At 33.5% G+C, this 24,290-nt stretch overlaps 2 protein-coding genes across 3 annotated transcripts; one reads left to right on the top strand and one right to left on the bottom strand.

Moving 5' to 3' along the window:
* Nucleotides 1-3,812: 3,812 nt before the first annotated feature.
* 5-FCL (5-formyltetrahydrofolate cycloligase) lies at nt 3,813-13,097 on the top strand. Of its 2 annotated transcripts, XM_028263604.2 has the most exons (7): nt 3,813-4,154; nt 10,718-10,858; nt 11,253-11,417; nt 12,011-12,052; nt 12,151-12,196; nt 12,438-12,508; nt 12,621-13,097. In XM_028263604.2, exons 1-7 carry the CDS (start codon nt 4,022-4,024, stop codon nt 12,755-12,757), a joined length of 735 nt encoding a protein of 244 aa, XP_028119405.1. In that variant the 5' UTR covers nt 3,813-4,021; the 3' UTR covers nt 12,758-13,097. The 2 variants fall into 2 exon arrangements, with proteins under 2 accessions (XP_028119405.1, XP_028119407.1); XM_028263606.2 differs by lacking the exon at nt 10,718-10,858 and having other exon boundaries at nt 3,850-4,154.
* Nucleotides 13,098-13,245: 148 nt separating this feature from the next.
* On the bottom strand, nt 13,246-19,404 carry LOC114316910 (transcription factor bHLH79). The gene is made up of 6 exons (XM_028263607.2): nt 18,627-19,404; nt 16,631-16,843; nt 16,470-16,535; nt 15,152-15,220; nt 14,962-15,033; nt 13,246-13,651 (listed from the first exon to the last, which is right to left on the bottom strand). Exons 1-6 carry the CDS (start codon nt 18,921-18,923, stop codon nt 13,514-13,516), a joined length of 855 nt encoding a protein of 284 aa, XP_028119408.2. The 5' UTR covers nt 18,924-19,404; the 3' UTR covers nt 13,246-13,513.
* Between the last annotated feature and the right edge of the window lie 4,886 nt (nt 19,405-24,290).

The raw sequence follows: 24,290 nt of genomic DNA on the forward strand, positions 1-24,290 counted from the left end.
TATCCAGGGTGCAGGTTGCACGAAATAAATACAGGTTGTGCAGAAATTAATAATAATAATAATAATAATAATAAAACACTAAATAAAGTTTTTGGTGACTAAATGTTTAGTAGTCAAAAATATATGAGACTTTAGGCTACTAAATAGTTTAGTAGTTAAAAAAAAATATGAAAATTAATTTTTTTTGACGAGTAAATATTTAGTAGCTAATAATAAATGATACTTTGGGCGACTAAAAGTTTTAGTCGTTGAAAATGAAAATTAATTTTATTTGAAAACTTATGGCGACTAAATATTTAATCGCCAATTTATGACTTTTGACTACTAAAAAATATTTAGTCGCCAATACGTCGTACTTTTCCCTACTAAAACATTAGTAGCCATTTATAAGACTTTTGACGACTAAATTTTTTTTAGTCGTCAAAACCTTCCCCGACCGTTTTCCCATGACAAATCTAGCTACCAAAATATTTAGTCGGGAAAAGGCTTCGGCGACTAAAAATCTTACTTTTGGCGACTTAAACTTTAGTCACCAAAAGTACATTTTCTTGTAGTGAATGAATCATAGTTGTAATTCGTCTCCATTTCCATTTTTCAATTACCGTACAACTTGTCTCTATGTCCATTTTTCAATTAACATACAATTCAAATTCTCTATTTTACAAACTAAATTCCATGTGTTAAATCAAAGGTGTACTGTTCCTCTTGCGTTACGATTGAGATTTACAAAAAACTGTCAACATGAATTTACGTTGTCCTCTTAATTGAGAGTTTCTAAAATTTGTATTTCGCAAAATAGAAATTGAACATAACTTAAAACCCTTATGGAACCATGAGAGTTTTAGTGAAGAGATAAAGAAAAATTTCACAATCGAAAAGCTAACCCAACATTTCAAAAAAAAAATAATTGTGGCCAAAGAATTAATTCATGTTGTTCCTTCATGTTGAAGGGGTTAATTTTTAACTCCCAAATAAAATTTAAAATTTAAATCTGACTTTGTCAAAGGGTTGCACAAAGATAGAAATAGGAATTCATGTTCCCAAATATATATATATATACATACATATTTTGTTGGCATCGTTTCATTAATTCTGGCAACATATACAAACATGAATTTTAGATTTCACCACAAAAAAAAAAAAGGAATATTATCAGTTGCACAAAGATTATCAGAATTTGTAAAAAGGTTATCAGAACCTTAGTTTAACAACAAAAACATTTCGCCAGATAGTGAAAAAAAAAAAAAAAAAAAACCAGAATTTACAGAACCTCATTTACAACAAATTCACAAGTCCAAAAAAAAGAAATTAATTCATGTTGGAAAAAATAAAATGAATTCATGCTGTCCCTTACAATCCAAACAAAACTAATTTTGGCCCAAAAATTAATTCAAGTTAATTCAGTGTTATTCCTTCATGTGGAAAGGGCTAATTTTTAAATCCCAAATTTAAATTTAAATCTAACTTTGTGAAAGGGTTCATCTGCTTCTAGTTGTCATCGTGTCATTAATTTAGCAAGATACAAACAAGAATTTGAGATTTCACCAAAAAATAAAATAAAAATAAACATGAACCTCAGTTTACAATCCAAACAAAATAAACATGAACCTCAATTTACAATCCAAACATGAACCTCAAAATTTGTCAAAGGGATATCAGAACCTCAGTTTAACAAACAAAAAATTTCGCGAGATGGTGAAAAAAAAAAAAGAAAAAAGAATTTTCAGAACCTCATTTACAAAAAATTCACAAGTCCAAAAAATAAAATTAATTCATGTTGTTTCTTACAATCCAAACAAAATTAATTTTGGCCCAAAAATTAATTCATGTTAAATGGGTTAATTTTTCATGTTGTTCCTTACAATCAGTGTTGTTCCTTCATGTTCAATGGGTTAATTTTTCAATCCGAAATAAAAATTAAACTTTAATCAGAACTTCAGTTTCACCAAAAAAAAAAAAAAAAAAAAATGAAGTAGAATCAGTTTATCAGAATTTGTAGTTTAAAACCAACAAAATAGGTCGGATTTTGGCCTAATTTCCATGAGAGTAGTGGGTTTCCCACATGCCAAACAAAAAATGAACATAAAAAAAAAAAAAAAAAAAATTGAAGGAAAATTTTTAAGCACAAATAACAATGGCTTTCACATATGAACCCACCAGATCGGGTTGAATGAGACGGATTTACACACAAAAAAAAAAACAAAAACAAAACAGAAAAGCAACCAGTACCTCATCATTGGTGGTGTTTCAGACGGTGAGTTCTTCTTCGACGCCGCAGATGTGTACTCCGGTGGCATTCGGCTTTGGCAAGCTTCGCGTGTCTTTTTCAACGCCAATGATGCATACTTCGACGATGATCGGCTTTGGCAAGCTTCGCGAGATGTCTTCGCTGTTCAGCGTCGACGAATCGCCTCCTTCGCTTCAGCATGTCTGTGCCCTGAGGCATTACTGGTGTGAATCAGAGTGTGATGGCGATAGTTTGGTAAATTCACCCTAGCCTGGGTTGTGTGTAACCATGTGAATGAAATTTGTCTGGTACTGGTTAATTTAGCATTTTTTAATTTAACCCAAACCTGCCTTCTCAAACGGTGCCTAGAGTGGATAAAATGAGTTAAGAGAGGATTTAATGTTGTGGCAATGATAGTGCAAAGATATCCGAAATGAATGGATAAGATTAAAAAGAGAGATGGTAGTGTCGATTGTAAGAAGGTAGTATGAACGAAATGTGACCAACAATAATAGACAATAAGAAAATATAGCTAATAGAGAAATGAAAAAATAAAAAAGAAATAAAAAGAAGAGATGGATATTGTTATAGATTGCAATAGTGAATTCTATCTATTTGTAATTTTTTGATTCCTCACATTTTTTTAATTATGTCTCAAATTTTTATTTTTCTCTTAATTTTGTAGTTTACAAGTAGTAATTTATCTAAAGTGCATTATTGTATAAATCTAAAAATTATACTTAGGTCTCGTTTGATAAGTGGTTATTTTAGTCTAAAAGTCAAAAAGTTACTAAAAAAATAAAAAAGCCAACAGCTTATACTAAAAAGTCAAATATTTATTTTTATCTATACTTTTTGCACATCTTTTCATAAAATGCTAAAAAGTCATCCCAAACATACTAATTTTTTTTACCTCATATTTTAGCTAAAAAGTTACTAAAATAGCATGTTTTTAAATTAGGCCTTAATAATATAATAATTAATTAAAATATTTAAAATAGCACGTTGAAAAATAAGTTCAGAAAGTAAACTGGTATATAATCTTTAAATAATACTAGGGATCATGAAAAAAATATTATAAAATATTTCATAATTTTTTTTATCCTTTAACTAATGTAATATTTTAGGGTATGGCTTCTGTCTAGTCCGGGATCGGACTGGACCGTGCTGTTGGGCCTGTAGGGGCCCACCACGGGTCCCGTTTTAATAATCTGAACCGTTCAATGTGTAGAACTCGTCGAGTACTATATATCAGTAAAAAATCACGTTGATCGGATATCGATAGCTTTGTGATCAAAACAGTTTTTTGTCAACCGTTAATTTGTTCACCGTCCAATTTTTTTAATACGAAACTGATTTGATCATATAGTTATCGATATCCGATCAATGTGAATTTTTATAGGCATATAGTACTCGACGAGTTTTATATATTGAACAGTTCAGATTATCAAAACAGAACCCGTAGTGAGCTTCCACAGGCCCAACAGCACGATCCAGTCCGGATCAATCCCAGACTAGACAGAAGCCATACCTAATATTTTATTATATTTATATGTATAATTTAAATTTTCATAATTATTTCCCTAATATTTTTTTTTCCGTAATCCCTACCATTACTCAAAATCTTTTCCGTTACAACCACTGTAGAATTAAAAATGTTGAGTTGAGGTAGGTGGAGCGAGGACACATAGAAGTGCACGATAGCAAAGCAGCAGCAGCAGCACCACCACCTAACCCACCCTTCCTGTGTGTGTGTGTCTCTCTCTCGCCGCCGCATCTCGCCCCATCGCCGCTATGAACAACCGTAAAGACCCCACCACCACCACCACTGGTGATCTGGACGCCTTATTCAAGCAGAAAAGAGCCCTCCGATCCAGAGTCAGGAAGGATCTCAAGAACATGGACCCCACATTAAGATCCCAAGAAGGTATCTACTTGTCTCTCTATAACACCTTAAGCACAGTGATCAACCATTAGAGGCAAAATTACAGTTGTAATTTTACTGCTCAACTGCCCCCAAGCTTGTACTAATACATTTGCAATGTATTTACATATATGTATGTATGTACACTAGTTGTGGATGCAATTTTACATTTAAATTTTAAAAAAAGCCTAGGAACCCAGACTTAGTATCTTAGAATTTGTTCGAAATTAGTTTGTTGTGTGGTGGAGATTAAATTGATTAAGTGTGGGGTACATGACTGAAATAAAATGAATTTGAATCATTGATTGCTAGGTAAATTATGGGTAGTAAATCCTGAGTCTGTAGTCTTGCTGTTAAATTGTTTGGCGATTTGATGAATGAAGAAAGTGTTGGAATATGCAATATTGTATATTTAGGAGATCTCGTGATTTCTATATATTACGGTTATTTAGGGATTTGATTGTGTAATTATTTAATTCTTTTTTTCCATGTAACTTATATTGATTATATTTAGACATGGTCTCACCCAAATTAGGGTAAGCCAATATTGTACAACTTTCTTCTTGGTATTAGAGCCAAAGAAACCCTAGCCGCAACTACCCATCACCACCGCCAGCCTCTCCTCCCTTTCCTAGTAGCCGACTCACCTACCCAGCCCCTTTCAACCATTTGAAACCCTTTCTCTCTCCCTCGGCAGTCCTTTCCAGTCGCTGCTGACCAAGCTCTGTCCTGGTTTTGTGCAGTTCGGCATCCTTCTAGGGTGGTCCAGGCTGGTTTCTAACCCTTTTAGGGTTGTGTGTTGCTGATGTGGTCATCAACCTGTGTGTGTTTCTTATTACTTGGGCTACCGGTTTGTTCGGTAGCATCTTTTTTGTGTGACGCTGCTACTTCAGCTTCGTGGTGTTTTAGAATGTCTGACTTTGTTTCACAAACCCAGAGCATTATGCTTCGTTCAGATGTTTCCCTTGCCTCCCATGTTCCGGTTCATCGGATTACCAGTGTATTGCTTAATGGTCGCAACTTTGCTGCTTGGAGTCGGTCTATACGTCTCTACCTTGGGGGTAGAGGCAAATCTGGGTGGCTTTTGGAAACTGAGACACAACCTCCCGCTGATGGTCCTAAGCGGGTTCAATGGGATATTGACAATTGCACCTTACTTGGTTGGATGTTCAACTCTATGGAAGAACGCATCTACAACATGTTTATGTACTGTGATACAATTCCTCGGCTGTGGAGTGCTCTTACCTAGATGTACGCACATCACAATGATGCTAGGATTTTCTAGCTTTATCAGGATATTTCTCATGCCTCTCAGGAAGCTTTGAGTTTTACCGTTGTTGAATTTTTTGGGTATCTTTAGTCTCGCTGGGAGGAGTTAGCACAGTATGAGCCATTGAGTGATTTTCCAACTGTTGCCGCTTTTGTTGTGTCTGCTTGTCTTGCTCGCCAGCACACCTATCAATTTCTGATGGGTTTAAAACCTGACTTCGAGCCTCTTCGTATTCAAATTTTGAACACTTCACCTATGTCATCCTTATATAAGGCTTTTGTTACTACTGACAGCGAGGAGCATCGTCATCGATTGATTCAACCGGTGGCTTCACTTCCTTCCTCTGTTCCTGCCTCATCTTTAGTTTCAGATCAGATGGCTCTTGCTGTCAAGTTTAGTTCTCGTGCTTCTAGTAGCAAGGTTATTTGCCACCATTGTGGTGTAGTTGGTCATGTCCAAGCACGGTGCTTCAAGCTTCATCCTGAGTTGAAGCAACGCTTTGCAAGGGTATGCCCTTCAGGCCCTCCCTATATTGCTGTTGTTGCTGACACATCTAGTATTCCTCAGCCGTCTCATTCTGTTGATCTTCATCAGCTTCAATCTTAGATTGGTCGCCTTCGAGAGCAACTTAGTTCATTCACTACCATGTCTCCAAGTGTCTCTTCCATTGCCACACTCGCTACAGGTACTCCCACAGCCTTTCATGTTCGCACTGCACCTACTTGGGTATTGGATTTTGGGGCCAATGATCATATGATCGGTGAGTTTTCTTGTTTATCCTCTCCTATCTCTACTATCGCTCGGACTGTATGTCTTGCTGATGGGTCTATTTCACATGTCCAACATAAGGGTGATGTGTCCTTGTCATCTGATATTACACTTACTTCTGTCTTACACGTGCCCCGTTTTACTTATAATCTTCTCTCTGTTAGTCGCCTTGCTAAAAACCTTCTTTGTGCTGTTATTTTCTTACCTACTCATTACTTATTACAGGACCTGACTTTGAGGAAGATTTTTGGCAGGGGGTTTGAGCGCGATGGGCTATACTACTTCGGGGACCCAACACCTTCTCATCCTACCACTTCTGGCCTGCAAGCAGCTGTGTTACCTGAGTCGTCTTTCTATGTGTTTTCTTTTCAGACTTTAGCCTTGTGGCATGCTCGTTTAGGACATGCAAACTTTAATTATTTATGTTTACTTTTTTCGTCACTTAATAAAGCTTGCAAGGATCATCAGTTTTATTGTGTTGTTTGTGAACTGTCTAAACATACTCGTATTTCTTATATTCCTCGCATGTATCACGCCTCCTGTATATTTGACCTTATTCACTCCGATATCTGGGGCCCTTCTCCTCTTTTGGCTTTTTCTGGGCATCACTATTATGTGACTATCATAGATGACCATTCTAGGTGTATTTGGGTTTATTTGCTTAAAAAGAAGTCTGATGTGCTTTCACTTTTTATTCAATTTCTCCAAATGGTCAAAACCCAATTCCATACTGTTGTACATAGTATTCGTTCTAATAATGAGGGGGAGTACATCTCTGATGCATTTCGCTCCCAACTTAACCAGTAGGGAATTTTGCAGCAACTCACTTGTACTTACACCCCTGAGCAAAATGGAATTGTTGAACATAAAAACCGTCATATTATGTCTGTTATCCGGTGTCTTCTTTGTGGGATGAATGTCCCTAAATCCTACTGTCATATGGCTGTGCTTATTGCTGTTTACCTCATTAATCGGACACCTAGTCGGATTCTTCACGGGTTTGCCGCTTTTCAATTACTTCGTTCAGATACTGTGTTATTTCCTTTTGTACCTCGTGTGTTTGATTGTACTTGTTTTGTTCAGGATCGTAGTCCTACTCGGATCAAGTTAGATAACAAGTCTTTTAAATGCATCTTCTTAGGCTATTCAGCTCTCTCTAAAGGCTATAGGTGCTATGATCCGTTGTCTCGTCGTTTTTATCATTCTATGGATGTCACATTTTGCGAAGATATGCCATTTTTTGGTTCTAACCTTGTGTTTCAGGATTCCACCTCTGGTGCACTGCCTCCTGCTGTGTCACCGAGTGCTCGCCCTGTTCCTATCATTGATTCATATTCTCCTTCATCATCGCCTGTATCTGCACCTGCCAGTCCTCCGCCATTATAGACATACTCCCGTCGCCCTCGTGCTTCGCCCCCTCCAGCATCTTCTTCACCCTCAGGCCCAGGTGCTCCCTCTACTATTCACTCCCCAGCTCCTTCCCGTTATCCAACTCCTGAATACCGTCCCCCTAATCGGTTTGGTTGGTTTAGTAGCACTAATCACCTTATTTCCTAGTTTTTATGTTATGATGCCCTTTCAGCTTCTCATCGGTCTTTTCTTAGAAAACTTAAGTCGGTCTCTATCTCGCGGTCTGTGTCTGAGGCTCTCCAGAATCCCCAATGGGTTGCAGCTCTGCAAACTGAAATGGCTGCTTTGGAGTATAATCACACTTGGGATCTTGTCTTTTTACCTTCTGGCGAGACGACTGTTGGGTGTAAGTGGGTTTTTACTGTCGAATACTTGGTTGATGGTACAATGGACTGATATAAGGCTCGTCTTGTTGCTAAGGGCTTTACACAGGTTCGTGGCAAGAATTTTGGGGCTACGTTTGCACCTGTTGCAAAATTGATCATTGTTTGTTTACTTATTTCCTTGGCTGCCTCTTTTTCTTGGCGCCTTCATTTACTTGATGCCAAGAATGCTTTTCTACATGGGGCCTTGCTTGAGACGATCTACATGGATTCTCCACCTGGGTTTCGGGGTTGAGGAAGAGTATGCTGGCAAGGTCTGTCGTCTGCGTAAGTCTCTCCATGGCTTGAAGCAATCTCCTCCTGCTTGGTTCCACCATTTCAGCTCTGTTATCTTATCCATGGATTTTATTCAGTGTCACTTCGACCATACATACTTTATTCGTCGTCAGCCCAATGGTCGATGTATTATTTTGTTGGTCTATGTAGATGATATCATCCTTATAGGAGATGACACCATTGGTATTGCTAAGGTAAAACAAGAGCTTAGTCAAGTATTTGATATCAAGGACTTGGGTCCTCTCAAATATTTCTTGGGGATTGAAGTAGCTCGTTCTCGCAGTGGGATATCATTGTCCCAACGGAAGTATACTTTGGATCTTCTTCGGGACACCGGTATGATAGGGTGCAAGCCTGCATCTACTCCTATGGATCCGAATCTGAAACTTTCGACTGAGTCTGGTGAGTTGTTTTCTGATCCATCTCGCTACCAGAGATTGGTTGGACGTTTGATCTATTTGACTAATACACGACCAGATTTGACATTTGCTATGAGTGTGGTTAGTCAGTTTATGCATTCACCTCGTATTGCTCACCTTGATGATGTTCACCACATCTTGAGATATCTCAAATCATGTCCAGGTTTAGGTTTATTCTTCAATGGTGGGATTCAGATAGAATTGTCCTGTTTTACTGATGCAAACTATACAGATTCATTGATCGACAGACGTTCCACTTCTGGGTATGCACTTTCCTTGGTACCCATCTTCTGTCATGAAAAAGCAAGAAACAAGCGGTTGTTTCTCGATCACCTGCTGAGGCTGAGTACTGAGCCATGGCTTATGGGACATGTGTGCTACTATGGCTTTGGTCCATTCTTACCGAGTTAGGCTTTGAGGAGAATAATTCTTTCATGCTATTTTGTGACAATAAGTCTGCCATCTTACTTGCCTTTGACTCTATGCTTCATAAGCATACTAAGCATATTGAAGTTGATATTCATTTCATCCTGGAAAAGGTTCAAGTTGGCATTGTATGTCCCTCATTTGTTCCATCTTCTGATCAGACTGCCGACATCTTCACCAAATCTGTAGGACCATCCCTACGTCGATCTTCCATTGGCAAATTGGGTTTGGTTGACATCTTTGATCTAGCTTGAGGGGGAGTGTTGAAATATGAAATATTGTGGGTGTGTTTGGTTTGTGTTTGTAGAGTAGTTTTTGAGATAAAAAGTACGAAAACTTGTATGGTTTGTTTTTTTTCAGAAATGGTTTTGGAAAATTATTTTGGGGAGAGAGTTTTAAAAAAAGTGATTGATTTGATGTGTATGAGAGAGAAAATGATTTTGAAAAGTAGGTAACCAAACAAAATTTTGAGATTTTTTTTGGAAAAATTTATTTGGTTTGATTACTCTTAAAAATTTATTTGTAGAGAATTTTTCCCAAAAATTTTTCTGAGAAACAAACCAAACAAGGCCTGTATATTTAAGAGATCCCGTGATTTCTATATATTATAGTTATTTGGGGATTAGATTTTAGGATTTGATTGTGTAATTATTTAATTCTTTTTTTCCATGTATCTTATATTGATTATATATAGACATGGTCTCCCCCAAATTAGGGTAAGCCAATATTGTACAACTTTCTTCTGAAAGATGGGTTGAATTTGAAAACAGTTAGCAGTTATTTATTGGAGTAGTTAACAACAATATGCGCATTTTGGGGAAAAAATGTGACAAATCTTCAAAATATTTTCGGTAGTGTGCTTTATATAATAGAATAAATATGTACATATTTATATACACTAGACTTGTGGGCACATGTGTGAAATTTAAAATAATTATGACAGTTATTTGAAACAGTTAAGATCTCAACAATTAATTACTATGCATAGGGGTATTCTGGCTATAAAAAAGTCGTGATAAAGCTTGCTATGAGTTATGTGCTTTGGATAATAGTATAGATGTGTGCGACAGTATGTGTTTAGGTTTCTCTGTTCCAAGAGAGAAGTTGGTTTCTTGGTTGAATTGAATCTCATTTTTCTCTATCCTTTGGGAGAGAGATGGTTTCACTCATATTTGTTTTGGTGCTTTGAAAAAGTTTCTACTTTTTGTTAAAGGTTGTCTTGTGCAAGATGGTTTTGATGATGACAATTCATTAAAGAATTATCTACTTTCTTGAACTTGCTCAATAGTTTTGTTTTGTTCTTTGTAGCACAAAAAACATAGTTGGATCGAAAGAAAGTTTTCGTTTCAACATTTTATTTTTTCCAAGATCACAGACATTGTGTTCCATGACATTGTTGTGATTGAGGAAGTCGTAGTTCATACTAATTGTTGAGTTGAGGTCTTTATTTTCTATTGTTTCTGTTTCACATCTACATCTTCAGAACTCAATGAAAAAAAGTGGTTGTTTGTTGCTGTTATTTGTTATTTCTGCAGTATTCATTGGAAAAGATATTTTCAAAGTTCATTCACCTTTACAAAATTGCTTTTTTTTTATTCTTTTTCTTTGTCGCAGACAATATGATTCAAAATATTATTTTGGAAGCTCCATGGTTCAAGTCTTGCAAACGGTTATGTGCTTATATAAGCTGTAGTGCATTACGAGAAGTTGACACAACTATTGTTTTGTTAGAAATTCTACAGAATCCATCCAAAGGTGTGTTTTGTCAATTTATGCCTTACATTAGGTAAAAAATTTGACAATGCTGTGCAATACTAAAATTAGGGGTGTTATTTTTCTTTCTTTTTTAAAGTAAAAAGTAAAAAATAAAAATTACCCTTCCTCTTCTTTCTTTCTGGATCTATGCTCTTGATTGAGTTAGATTTAGATGTGGAAATGGTTGGTTATATGGGATCTGTCAGATGATTCACTTTTATGAATTTTTTTATTTCTGAATTATCCACTGCCTTTTGCTTGTCATGTAAGAAACAACTTGTTATTTGTCTGTCCAATTGATTTATCGGAACTCTCAGTTGTTTCTTCTCAATTTAAGTACTTAACACATATATGTTACTTCACTGATCTTCTTTCAATATATTTTCAACTCAAGATGGTCATTCACTGATGGGAAAGAAGCTTTATGTTCCGCGGGTGGAGGACAGGAATAGCAACATGCGGATGTTTAACATCGCAAGTATTGATGATTTAATTGCTAATTCAATGAACATTCTGGAACCAGCTCCCATAGATGCTGAAGGAAATGAACGTGAAGATGGTAGGTTAATGAAACTATACCCCTGCTAGACATGTAAACATTTCTCTCTCTCTCTCTGGGGGTGAATCCACTTATCCCCTGGAGATGCAGTACTTTAGAAGCTTTATCGCCTAATACATTAAATGTTATTTTTTAATCAAATCATGGAGTCTAGAGTTAACTTATGTCATGTAATTTATGAGGCACCTAATCATGCAGCTAGTTCTCAGATTTATCCTTCACAATGGAAGATAAATTAGAATAAGTACCGAAGACATTAATTTTGCGTCTCCAGGCATCTTTGGTTGCCTCTGTTACTGGGAGGGTGCTGTTGATTTTGCTAATTTATTATTTTGTAAAATGTGATTTACATATTAACTTGAAGTGTGACAAAGAACAGCAAGTTTAGCGTCAAATTGTTGACCATATTTTTCATTCAAGTATATCAATTGAAAATCAATTTGTGCAGACAGAGCATGTAATGATGTATTATACGCTCCTTTTTTTTTTTTTTAATGGACTTTATGTCTCTTCCATTTGTATATTGATGTGCTGCTGGAACAGAGTGTTAGATTTAATACTTCTATGGAACTTAATTATGTTTCTTCTCGCAGTTATGCTAGCAAATGACCCAGTAGACTTATTTCTATTACCCGGTACATGTTTTTATCCTGTTTTCTTGATTTACCCATCACATGTTTGAAAATTTGACCTAAACTTGGGCAGGGCACATTTATTTTGGTTTTGCTTGCAGGACTTGCATTTGATAAATCAGGAAGGCGCTTGGGCCGTGGTGGAGGGTAGGTTTATTCTCTTTGACCTTGTTAAAATCCGCTGTTTTTGCTCATATAATATATAAAACCCGCCTTTTTAAATCTCCAACAGTAATATTTTTAGTCTATTTTATTCTCCTAAATGAACCAATTTGTCACTTGGAGTTGTTATGATGTTCTGGAACCCTCGTTTTTTAAAATTTTATTTTTTCCCCTATTGATTTGATTTTTCATTGTTTGTGTTCATGTGTTTCGTAACTCAAAAAAGCTATTACGATACCCTCCTGATGAAATACCAAGAGCTTGCAAAGGAGCGGAAATGGAAGCAACCTCTCCTTGGTTCGTGTCATATTCTATTGCTTATCTCAAAGTACACGTTTCATGCCTTAATATAGTAAACCGATACAATTTGGTTTGCCTTCTAACAATGTGTTTGGCTCGGTTTTTGCAGTAGCACTGTCATATACAGTACAGATAATGGATGAGGGAGTGATACCCGTTACTCCAAGTGATGTCCTTATCGATGCTCTTGTAACCCCATCTGGTGTGATCCCCATCAGCCCAGCGGCCATGGAGATGTGTCACTGAGGTTATCTCTTCTTTCTATTGGCACGCATTTTTCTCTTTCATTCAAGCCACCACTGTGCACGTTATTGAAATTGATGTGAAACTTCAGAGACAAACCTAATTTTACGCATTTCGCTTTCAAGTGTCAAATCATTCAATGTTTTGCATGAAATGATAGGGCCATATCCATTAGAGAAACAGAGTAAAATTCTACTTCGCCATTAAAATCTATGAAGTTTGGGAAAACCATAAATTTGTGTGGCTGTGATAGTTTTTGTTGAGACAGCAAATCAATCTGACACAGATGGTTTTGTCCGATTGTTTTTGACAAGTAAATGTATTTTTTTTAATGTTCTTGAAATCTGAGTGCTGCTATTCTTGTTGACTTTTCAAGTGCATTTGATGATTTGAAGTGTATTTTGAGTGGATTAACATTTTCCAGTATATGAACTACATGCACTGCATTTCTTTGTTTTGCAATTGTTTAATGTTGACGAGGGACTAGGAAATTGTAGAAAATAATATGGAAGTTCAAGTACTAAATTCACCTTAAAGGGTCTGTTTAGTATCAATACAATGGAAATACAGTTAATTTACAAGTTAGATAATGACACAGAATGAAGACAACAATTTTCTACACACATACTCTGTAATCTTCTGATATTCAAATTTAAAAATGTGTCATATCCATAGAAAATACTCTGCATTAGACATGGAGAGCTAGTATGCTCTGCTCGATTCCCTAACAGCAAATTGATTGGGGTAGTGATAGTCAGCTCATGCTGCTCTATCAAAACTGCTACCAACCTGCATATGAAGCCATTCGGTTTGTGATCCTTGCACGTACTCTCTCGTTGCTTGTGAGCTGAATATCATTCCAGCAGCAGCAGCTGCATCAAATGTCGGTGTTCCAAGCTGCAAACCGAACCACCAGTTTTATTGGTCAGATAGCATAGAAAGAGGAAACTAACAACAAAAGTGCCTTGCTGCACTTTCTATTTATTACAACACAAAAAATGTATCTCCTTACTGTGAGAATAATATTCACATAATATATACTATACTAATATTATTATTCTCACACTTACCTCTCCCTTTATTTATTTATTTTTATTATAATTTTTTATCCTTATATAAAATTACCTAAAATATCTTCAAATCATAAAATTTTCATAACTTTAATTTCTCTACCCATCCCCCCCCCCAACATCACCTTCCCTCTCCAATGAGTATATTTTTTGGATTATGGAGTGTGTAATGAAATACAATGATAATTTCAAAATTTGAGAATAGGTAGGAATTAGAGAATGGATGTAAAAAGATAAGGTGTTGTGTAAATAGAAGCACAACGTCACCAGACAAAAAAAATAGTAAAAGAAACCATGAAATGAGCAACACACACGTAACAACTACACAGAAGAGGAATTTGCAAAATAGGAGTCGGGTAAATTACAATTACACTTCCTGAGATTTCTGTTTAATACAAATATTTTCTTTACATTTGAAAAATTATATTCCCTTCTCTAAGGTTTGTAATCTCATTACAAATTGCTCATTGGATTGTTGATATCATGCGCTAAAATTTTTAAAATGATCATCTTGTCATTTTTTTCTACCATTTCTTCTTCCTATTATCATGAGTATATTCTATAACCTTTCATCATTAAATTGTACATGACTATATTCTTATTGAGTGATAATATATAAATATAAATTTTATATAGAATTTTCGAATACAATGATATAGCTTAATGGTGACCTTTCACTTTAAAACAAAACACTAATAAACATGATTTATATTTACAACAATACCACTATTATAACATTTTTATGATATATAAATATATATATTTTTTTGTGTAAATTTTCTATATGAATATAATTTTTCATTTTTTTTCACCATTATACTTAGATTAGATCAATTTAATCTAGATATATTTAAGAAGTATAAAATTTATACAAATTTTTTTTAAAAAAATTATTGAATACAACAAAATAAGATAATGTATTGATTTTTTTTTTATTTTCTGTATTTTTTTTTTTTTGTATTTGGTGAATTTAAAAAAAAAATCACAAAATATTATACTTCTTAAGTATATCTAAAAAATAAAAAATTTACTTAAATTTTTTTTAAAAATTCAATAAAAATAAAAAATAAAAAATAAAAAGCTCAATTTTATAAATACAAAATTCTGAATAATATATGAGTGCACATATAGACTTACATCTTTGGAAGGAAATACTTCAATGGTTGAATTCATCCTTGAATTGACTGCTTCAAGCTTCATTGACAAGAACTAAAATATCCAATTCATATGCCCCACCAAAAAATAAAAAAAATTGAATCAGCTTTTACAGAGGAGGTCAGTGTGAGGAATGGTAATGTGATAGAAGTGCCATAAACAAGCTAATTACCTCGACCTGATGGTGCAGTGATTGGATGTAGTTAATTATCTCATCCAGGATAAGTGCTTTTCCAATCACCTGATCAAATTAAAAATTTTGTGGATACACAACAAGAATACAAATGGGGGCTGTTTGGTGGATACCAAATTTAAGTTGGAATATAGGTAAAATGCTTCTGAATTTCCATCAAATAGATTTCTATTTTCTAGAAAGAGCTTTTTAAGGTTTTCTCAAATTATTTGGATGTAATGAGAGGAATAGTCAAATTGGGGAGTATCTCTGTTATAAAAAGTTCTAATTTTTACTTTCAAACTTTTTTATTTTATTTTATTTCAAGTCTGTCTAATTTAAAGGAATCTAAAAAGTAAATTTTCAATGGATTTTTTTTTTTTTTAAAAAACCCCTAGCTTTTTAATTTTTTTTAGTGGATTTTTTTTCCAATATATACATATATTAGTTTTTAGATCTGTTTAGTCTGGTGAGGCTTGAACATGTAAAGTTTAAATTTTTTTTTTTTTAAAAAAAAAAAGTTAGGATCGTTACAAAAAACCCTTAAGATTTAAGCCTTTTAACAAAATAAATTCTGAATTTTTAATCTTATCAATTCAAACCTCAATATTTTGATTTATTTTCAATCTAAACTATTTATTTATTTTTGTTAAGTAAAATTGTTAGAAAAGTGTACATTAGTCATTAAATTCAATGAAATGAGTATTTTAGACATTTTTTTATACACTTACAATTGAGTTTCATGACTAAAATATTATTTTTTGTGTCAATTTTATTTAACAAAAATAGACAAATGGTTTTGATTAAATCAAATCAAAATATTAGGGTTTAAATTAATCAATTTAAAAATTCAGAATTTATTTTGTTATAAGGCTCAAACCTTGAGTTTTTTTTTTTTGTTTTTCAAAAATTTAATAGAAGGTGAAAAAGAGTGAACAAATAGCTGCCAAAAAAACGATTGCCACCCTCTGGGAAAAGCTTAAAAACCATATTTTATCTTTAGTGAGTTTTTTTTTAGATTTGCGTCAAAATTTTTACTTTCTCGTGTGTGTAGTGTAGAACAATTTAAAAAGTAATTTTTTTTTTGAAAAAATTCCAAAATAATTCACTAAAGGGAACAAAAAATATCCAAAAGTCTTTTTTCAATTTTTTTCTTTTTGATGTGTAAAGCTTATAGATTTTTTTTTTTTTTTTTTTAAATCACCAAAGACAAAAAAAAAAAAAATGCTTAAAAAAAAAGTGTCTAAACTGAATATAATTATTATAGATAGCACAAAAAAAAAAAAAACAAAAAAAAACAACAAAAATATGAGAATACCTTATTACATCCAGGAACCAAGTCTTGCAAAATCTTCATCCTCTCACCGATCTTCTCTCTCCTAGCCTGACAAACAACAAGTTTCAGTCTGCAAACAGAAATCTACAAATAAATTCAACAAATGATAAATAGCAATTCCAACAACTCTGAAGAGAAATTACTCTCTCTGCTAAACTGTGGCTATCAGTAGCTTGACCTCTTCTTGCTCTCACATGGATATAATCTTGCTTATTAGGCTCTTCACTCGGCTTTGTATGCTTCTCAGCTGCCATGTTTCCTTGCCCTGAATTTGATTCCATTTTTGACTTTGAGTTTGAGCCACCATTTTCAACTCTCGATCTGGATAGTTTCATTCGTTTTCCATCTGAATTGTTCTGCCCAGAAAAACAAAAAAGAAAACTATTTCACATTTGAACCACCAAGTTTTTATTTATTTATTCAAAGAACCACCAAGTTTGGTGAACTGTTAAGGTTAGATAGTTTGATATACATTAGAATTTATTACACTAGGCGACGCCATGTTCACCTTGATGGGTGTTATTTAATATAGTTTGATCCCACAAAAAAAAGCTTGAGAGACCCCCCCAATCAAATAAACATCCACATTCATTCTTAGACGAAAAAATATTGAGTATAATGATGGCATTATAAGTTAATAAAAAATTGTAAATGCAATTAGTGGACGATTATTGTCTCTCACTAACCCAACATTGTTGTGATCTTTTTCGCAAATCAAGTTTACTTATTAAATGGTGATACCGTCACGTAGTATCATTGTTACATCTAATATTTACTAGTAGTTACGATAAGAAATATATTGTAAATATCAATAAATAATTTTCTACTTGTTTATTTTTCTTGCCATTAGAAATACACTGTTTGAGAAATTTAAATCATTCTATTTGGTTAAAAAAATTTAAAAATAGTTTTTGATTTTTTGTATTTTTTTGAATCTTTAGTAAACTTTTTAAATTAGAAAAAAAATTAAAAAAACAGTTTTTGAGTTTTTGTATTTTATTTATCTTTAGTGAACTTTTTAAATTAGATCTACTTACGCTTAACAAGAAAAACTTTAGTATAAAATTTACTAAATAAAGAAAAAACTAAAATAATTTTTATTTTTTATAAAATTTATGATACTTAAATTTGTAGGGGTGACTCCATCTATAAAAATGTGAATTGCCACTGCACAAGACTTTTTTTAACTACTAGTGAATTTTAAGCCAAAGTAAAACGCCTTGCATGAGTCTAACTTGTATTTGATTCATTAAAAACTCATTTGAAATTGAGTCGTTATGTAAACAAATGAAACTTGATTACTTTAAGTTTTCAAGTTAAATTTGAACAATTTATTACTCGGCTTGATAAGATTATATGTATTATAAAAAATTATAGGCAAAGTTTGGCATACGTAAAATAATCAATCTTTTTATCTTTTTTTCATCACATCACCTCTCTACTTTTCTGCACATCTTTTCATAAAAAAATAAAAAGTGCACTTATTTAGGCCATCCCAAACAACTTATTCAAATTCAATTCGTATTCAACTTGTTAAAAAAAAATTCGATATCGACTCATTATATACATAAAGGAAAATGAGGGGGAGCACTAATTAGTGCTACCACTAATGATATGGCAGTAGGCCCCACCATGAATTATTTAATGTTTTGACCTTTGTGTTGTATTTTTTTTTCTTTTTTTATTGAGTGCCATATCATTAGTGGTCTTTTTAGAGAGATCTAAAATTAGTGATCTCTATCATTGTTGATAAATAAATCAGACCTAAACATAATTTTAAGCTGGTAAAGAGTAAGTAACCACTACTTAAAAGTCCTAGACAGACAAAATTAATAATTTAAGAATGGAATAAAAGATAATGATAATTAAAGAGACAAAAAGTGAAAGCCTGCATGAGATTTTTTTGGCTAAATTAGTGCATAAAAATAAAATATATTAATTTAATTAATAAAATAAAATAACACATTTAAATTGTAATTATTTTATTTTTTCTCTCACAAATAATCATTAAATTAATTATAAAAAAAATTATTCCAAACACAATTTTTTAACCACGTTAAACAAATAAAAAAATCAGCTAAATTAGGTCATCTCAAATCAGACATAAAAACAAGTAACTGAATGAACAAAGTGAATTACCAAATCGTTGCCACTGAGGTTCGACGACTCATCATCACCGGAACTAGCATCCCTCCGCTTCCTCACACCGCCACCGCTGCGACTCCCGCTCTGCTCCGTAACCGTGGATTCGTCCATGGAAACGTCGCGATTGGAGGCGGAATCACAGAATCCAGTCAAATTGCTCATTCTCAGCCCTAATCCTCCTCCACTCCCAACAACGTTTCCATTGATCGGACAGGGCCAAATCTCGGCCAAACTGTAGGACGAAGGATTAGCGGCAGAGAAAGAGGTCAAATTGATTATCGGAGGATCCATTTACACTATCATATATACATTTACAAGTATGAGAGTGTGTTTAGCAGGGAGCCAGAGAGTTATATATATATATATATATATTAGGAGTGGAGAGAGAGAGAGAGAGAGATTTTGGAAGTACAGTGGGGTACAGTGAAGTTTGGAGAAAGGAAAGAGTAATGTGAAAGTGAAGCTCACATATGGGAGAAGCTATTGATTGGTCCACAGATAATGTCTGCGACCTTTTTTTATTGTGATACGGTGATCGATAAAAATAGTGAAATTTATAATTTTATATTAAATAATTGAAAAATATAAAAATATATAATAGTTTGTAATGGATTAAAAACATAGCTCTTAGATCAGAATATGTTTTTTTTTGCACATATAGAGATAAAACGACAGACAGAGTTTAGATAAGGAGAGAGAGAGAGAGAACAAAATCGGAATCAATCGTCACAAGTGCCAGTGGCCCAGTAAAGCATGGTGGGCAGCTATCAGCCGCATGAAATTTAGAGATTAAAAGGAATCTAACCGCGTTTATTCAGTTTTGATGTGAATTCTATCATCCCCACCAGACCGCCGGACCACCATTGGCCAGTTACTGAAAAAATCATGGGTGCAGGAAAACTAATTGGAGGCGGGCGGCGGTGGCTGATGGGTGACTGATAGCGATAGTGATAGAATCCGGATCCTCGGTCGCCATCCCCTGTAGCCATCCCCTGTCGCCCCCAAAACGACGTCGTTTTGGGGGCGAATTTTCAAAAAAAAAAAAACGCAGAGAAGAGGGAGGAAGGAGAGGAAGAGGAAGAGGGAGAGGGAGGAAGGAGAGGGAGAGGGAGGGGGAGGGGGCCTTAAAACAGGGGAGGAGGAGGAGGAGGAGGAGGAGGAGAAGGAGGCGACGGCGCGATCGCAGGGTCGGAGGCGGAGGCGATGGCGCGGTCGCAGGTGCTGCGACGAGGTGGGACGGCGGTTGCGACGGCGGCGAGGGAGGAGGACGGCGAGCTCACAGCCTCCTCCTCCTCCTCCTCCCCTGTATTTAAGGCCCCCTCCCCCTCCCTCTCCCTCTCCCTCTCCCTCTCCCTCTCCCTCTCCTTCCTCCCTCTCCCTCTTCCTCTTCCTCTCCTTCCTCCCTCTTCTCTGCGTTTTTTTTTTGAAAATTCGCCCCCAAAACGACGTCGTTTTGGGGGCGACAGGGAATGGCTACAGGGGATGGCGACCGAGGATCCGGATTCGATAGTGATATAGATAGATAAGTAAGTTTGACGATGTTACATGTATCAATTAATGTACACACTGGTGTATTAATTAGTGGTATGTCATTATTATTGACTCAACTTATTATACAAATTATAAATATAAAAAACTTTTAAAATTATATAACGTCATCTGTTAGTATACTAGTTAGTACATTAATTGGTACATATAGTATTATTCAAGTAAGGTGAATAAATAGGTGATATATAGAAAAATAATTAATGATATGTGAACAAATTAATAGATAATTAGATGACATGTGAATAGATAAGTGTAAATAGATAAATAAGGATAATATGATTTTATAAATTATTATTTTCGTTTTAGCTCTAAAAAAATAAAATTCAAAAGTTTCAAAATTATTATGACCTAGTTGCTCTAATTATTTGAGCATTTAATAATGACTGATTAATAATATATGTTTTGTAATAAAAGTTATAAGAGTGGTATTTATAGAGCAATTTTGATAAATTTTTTTCATTTATTTTCATTGTGGGATTCTACAAGTTGTTATAATTTTTTTTTAAAAAAATATCTTATGTAAATCTCTTTTCTAATTGAATTCAACCGCTTACACCATTTGTTATTCTAAGGAGGATCCCCTCTAATTTAGATTTTAAATTAGAATTCGTTGGATTGATCATGGGTCTCATTTTTATAATTCGAACCTTTCATTTTGTCGAATACTTTGTGTTTTTCATTCACACAAAATATTAGGTCGATCCGATCATTGTAACTTATTCAATTTATTGTATTTTTAACCAAAAAAATATATGATTTATTTTTTTAAACACAATTTTTTTAGGTTAAAACACGGTAAATTAAACAAGTTGCAGATATTAAATCAATCCAATTTTTTGTGTGGAAAAAATACACAAAATGTCTGACAAAATAAATAGTACGAATTATTAAAACGAGACCCGTGGTGGATCTCATGTACCCAAACAACACCTTCAATCCAAAGTTTAGACTGGAGAGGATTCTCCTAGTTATTTTTGGTTATATGGATTTGATATCTAATTTATAGTAAGAATATATGCTCTAAAACTATCTTAAAAATATGTTGTGTGATTGAGATTTGACTATTATATAATGAAATTGTCCTCTTAAATAAATATGAGCCATACATTAAATTCATATTCTTTTGCTCCTTGTTTACAAAATTTTGATCCAAGCTAAAACCCATATAGACTCTTAGTATCCTCTATTGTGTAGGCCCATTACCAGTGAAATTTAAAAAATAAATATAAATAAATAAATAAGTGCATGAAAATGACATTAAAGAATAATAATTGTAAGAGTTGTTAATTATTCAGCGTCATTGTTAACACTATTGTGACAATGTCATAAATACATCCTCACTAGTAATTTTTGTGAGATTTACATTAAATTTTACCACGAGTAATATTAAATAATTTTATGCCATTACAGACAGAAGGGTTGGTGCCAATTACAAATGTTAACTCTATCCTTCTTTATCAAGAATATCTCAGTTGAAGGAAGCTTTCATTTCATTGGCAAGCCTAACCTCTTTTAAATATCCTTCTGTCACAAAGTCTCGCTACCACTCACTATACATGCCTAACTTGCCTCACTAAAACATTAGTTTTGGTTAAGCAAACATAGTATTCACTAGAAAGTCTCTTTGGACCATGCCCAAGATGATATTCCCACCACGTGGCTTTGGTGGCTAGTGTGCCTAACACCTAACTAAAAAAGAAAAAAGAAAAAAGAAAAGAAAAAAAAGAAAAGGAAAAGGGTATTTGACACGTGCGTAAAAACTTATTATTTTTTTTGAACGACGTGCCTAAAAACTTTGGATGTGCAAATTGAGCCAATGACTATTTCATCATCACTAATTTGCATGTGTTAAATGCCCTAGTCATGCAGGTTCCTGATAAAACTTTTCTATGTTAAATCAAGGAATGGTTAAATCAATGAATGACATGTGGTAATGATTAAACAGTGTTTGCATTAGTACTTGCACTTTGGCATTTTATTTGTTGAGTGCAATTTATTATAAGGTATAAATTAAGGGTTGGTTTGGGATGTTCTAAAAAAGTGTATTTTTTGATTTTTTGGCGTATATGGGTTGGGTTTGGGTTGGGTTTGATGTGATGTGTTAGAGAGGTGATGTGATTTAAATAAGATGATGTGACTTAAATAGGATAGTGACTTTTTGTATTATTTAGTTTATGCCAAACCAACCCTAATAATTAAAATATAAAAATAAAAAATACTTTTCTCTCAATTTTTAACATCTGTTTTTTTTGCAACTTATTTCAATTATATTTGTTTAATAAATTATAAATAAAAATTACAACTAACAATTTAACACAAACTTTTAAAATAAATTACACCAAAGAACATCATTTTTGTGAAAGTCTATATTAAATTTCACATACTTAATTATGTAATACTATTTATGTGGTGTTTCAAATCAATTATATAAACATAAATTTTTACTTGTTAACTGACATTTATTAAATAATAATTAAAAGACAAAGGCAACTCGCTTAGTATATGTCACGACTGCTCATTAATCAAGACTACTTGTAATTGTAACTTAAATTTATTTTCATGAATTGGATTTTTTACAACCTTGCATATCAAAGGTGAGTGAATCAATTTCTTTCCTGTTTTTAGTTATTTATTTACTTTGAAAAGCTTGTTCACAAGAACAAACAAAAATTATAGAGAGGAACATAAAAATCAAAAAAATTGTTGAGGAACATCAAAGTTGAAAAAATTGTAAATTTTTTTTGACAAAAAAAAAATTGGTTCGATCTAAATCATATCACACCGTTTGGTCTATTTGGTTTTCTCAATGTATAGTTTGGTCCTGATTTTTAAAATAGATGAACCGCACTTCAATATTCGGACTATGATTTTATAGTTATGGTTTTGATTTAGAACCAAACCGAATCAAACCGTTTAGATATATACATATATATAGGCCTTGTTTATGAAGCAAGTTGGGACTAATTTAGGGGTTGCTTGGGAAGAACTATATAAGTGTACTTTTTGACTTTTTGGATAAAAAAGTAGAGGAAAAAAATATGGTTGTTTGTGATAATTTTTTGACTTTTTACGAAAAAATGTGTATTAAAATATTGTATAAAATCGCAAAATTACCGGATTACCCCTAATGCCCGCGTGTACTGACAGTGATTGTTTAGGAAACCAATTAACTGCGTTGCTTTGAGGTTGTGTGGTGGACTGGATGGTGCTGTTGGGCCCGTGGGGCCCCAGCACAGGTCCCGTTTTGATAATCCGAACCGTTCAATGTATAGAACTTGTCGAGTACTATATGCTTGTAAAAAATCAAGTTGATCGGATATCGATAGCTATCTCATCGGATTAGTTTTTTTTGTCAATTGTTAATTTGTTCACCATCCATTTTTTTATGCAAAATTGATTTGATCATATAACTATCGATATCCGATTAACATGATTTTTTATAGGCATATAGTACTCGACGAGTTGTACATATTGAATGGTTCAAATTATTAAAACGTAACTCGTGATGGGCCCCCACGGTTTGAACAGCACTGTCCTGTGTAAACTTTTTTGTGCACCGCCTATGTAAATTTGTGCCATCACTTCACAGTGTACCATCACTACAGTGGCCACAGTTGGCTTGTGTTTTTTTCCTGTGTAAATTTGTTGTTGTTGTTTTTTTTTTTTGTGAATAGTGATAACTTTTTGACTTTTATGGATTATGTCAAACAAGCACTATAGTCAACTAAAAGATAAAATAGGTTAAAAAGTAAATAAAACAAAATATTACATTCAAATCATAATCATTTCACTTTTTCTCTCACAAAATTACAAAAAAAGTTAACAGTTCATCCCAAATGAAAATTTTTTAGCCAGACTAAAATAGTTAAAAATTAAAAAATCAAGCTAAAAAAAATTCTTCCCAAACGAAGGCATAATTTGTTATTTATGATATACACTCAAGAATTTTATTAGTATCCTATATATATATATATATATATTCATAAATTGTTAACCTTTTATTTACAAGTTTGTTATTATATAATAGTAGAATTAACTCTAAACAATCATTTAAACAATTTTATTTGTCAAATGATGATATATTGTTTAATCTTTGAATAAGTTATGATT

Source organism: Camellia sinensis, chromosome 4 (assembly GCF_055761805.1).
Source record: "Camellia sinensis isolate YWXY chromosome 4, ASM5576180v1, whole genome shotgun sequence".
Classification (NCBI taxonomy): Eukaryota; Viridiplantae; Streptophyta; class Magnoliopsida; order Ericales; family Theaceae; genus Camellia; species Camellia sinensis.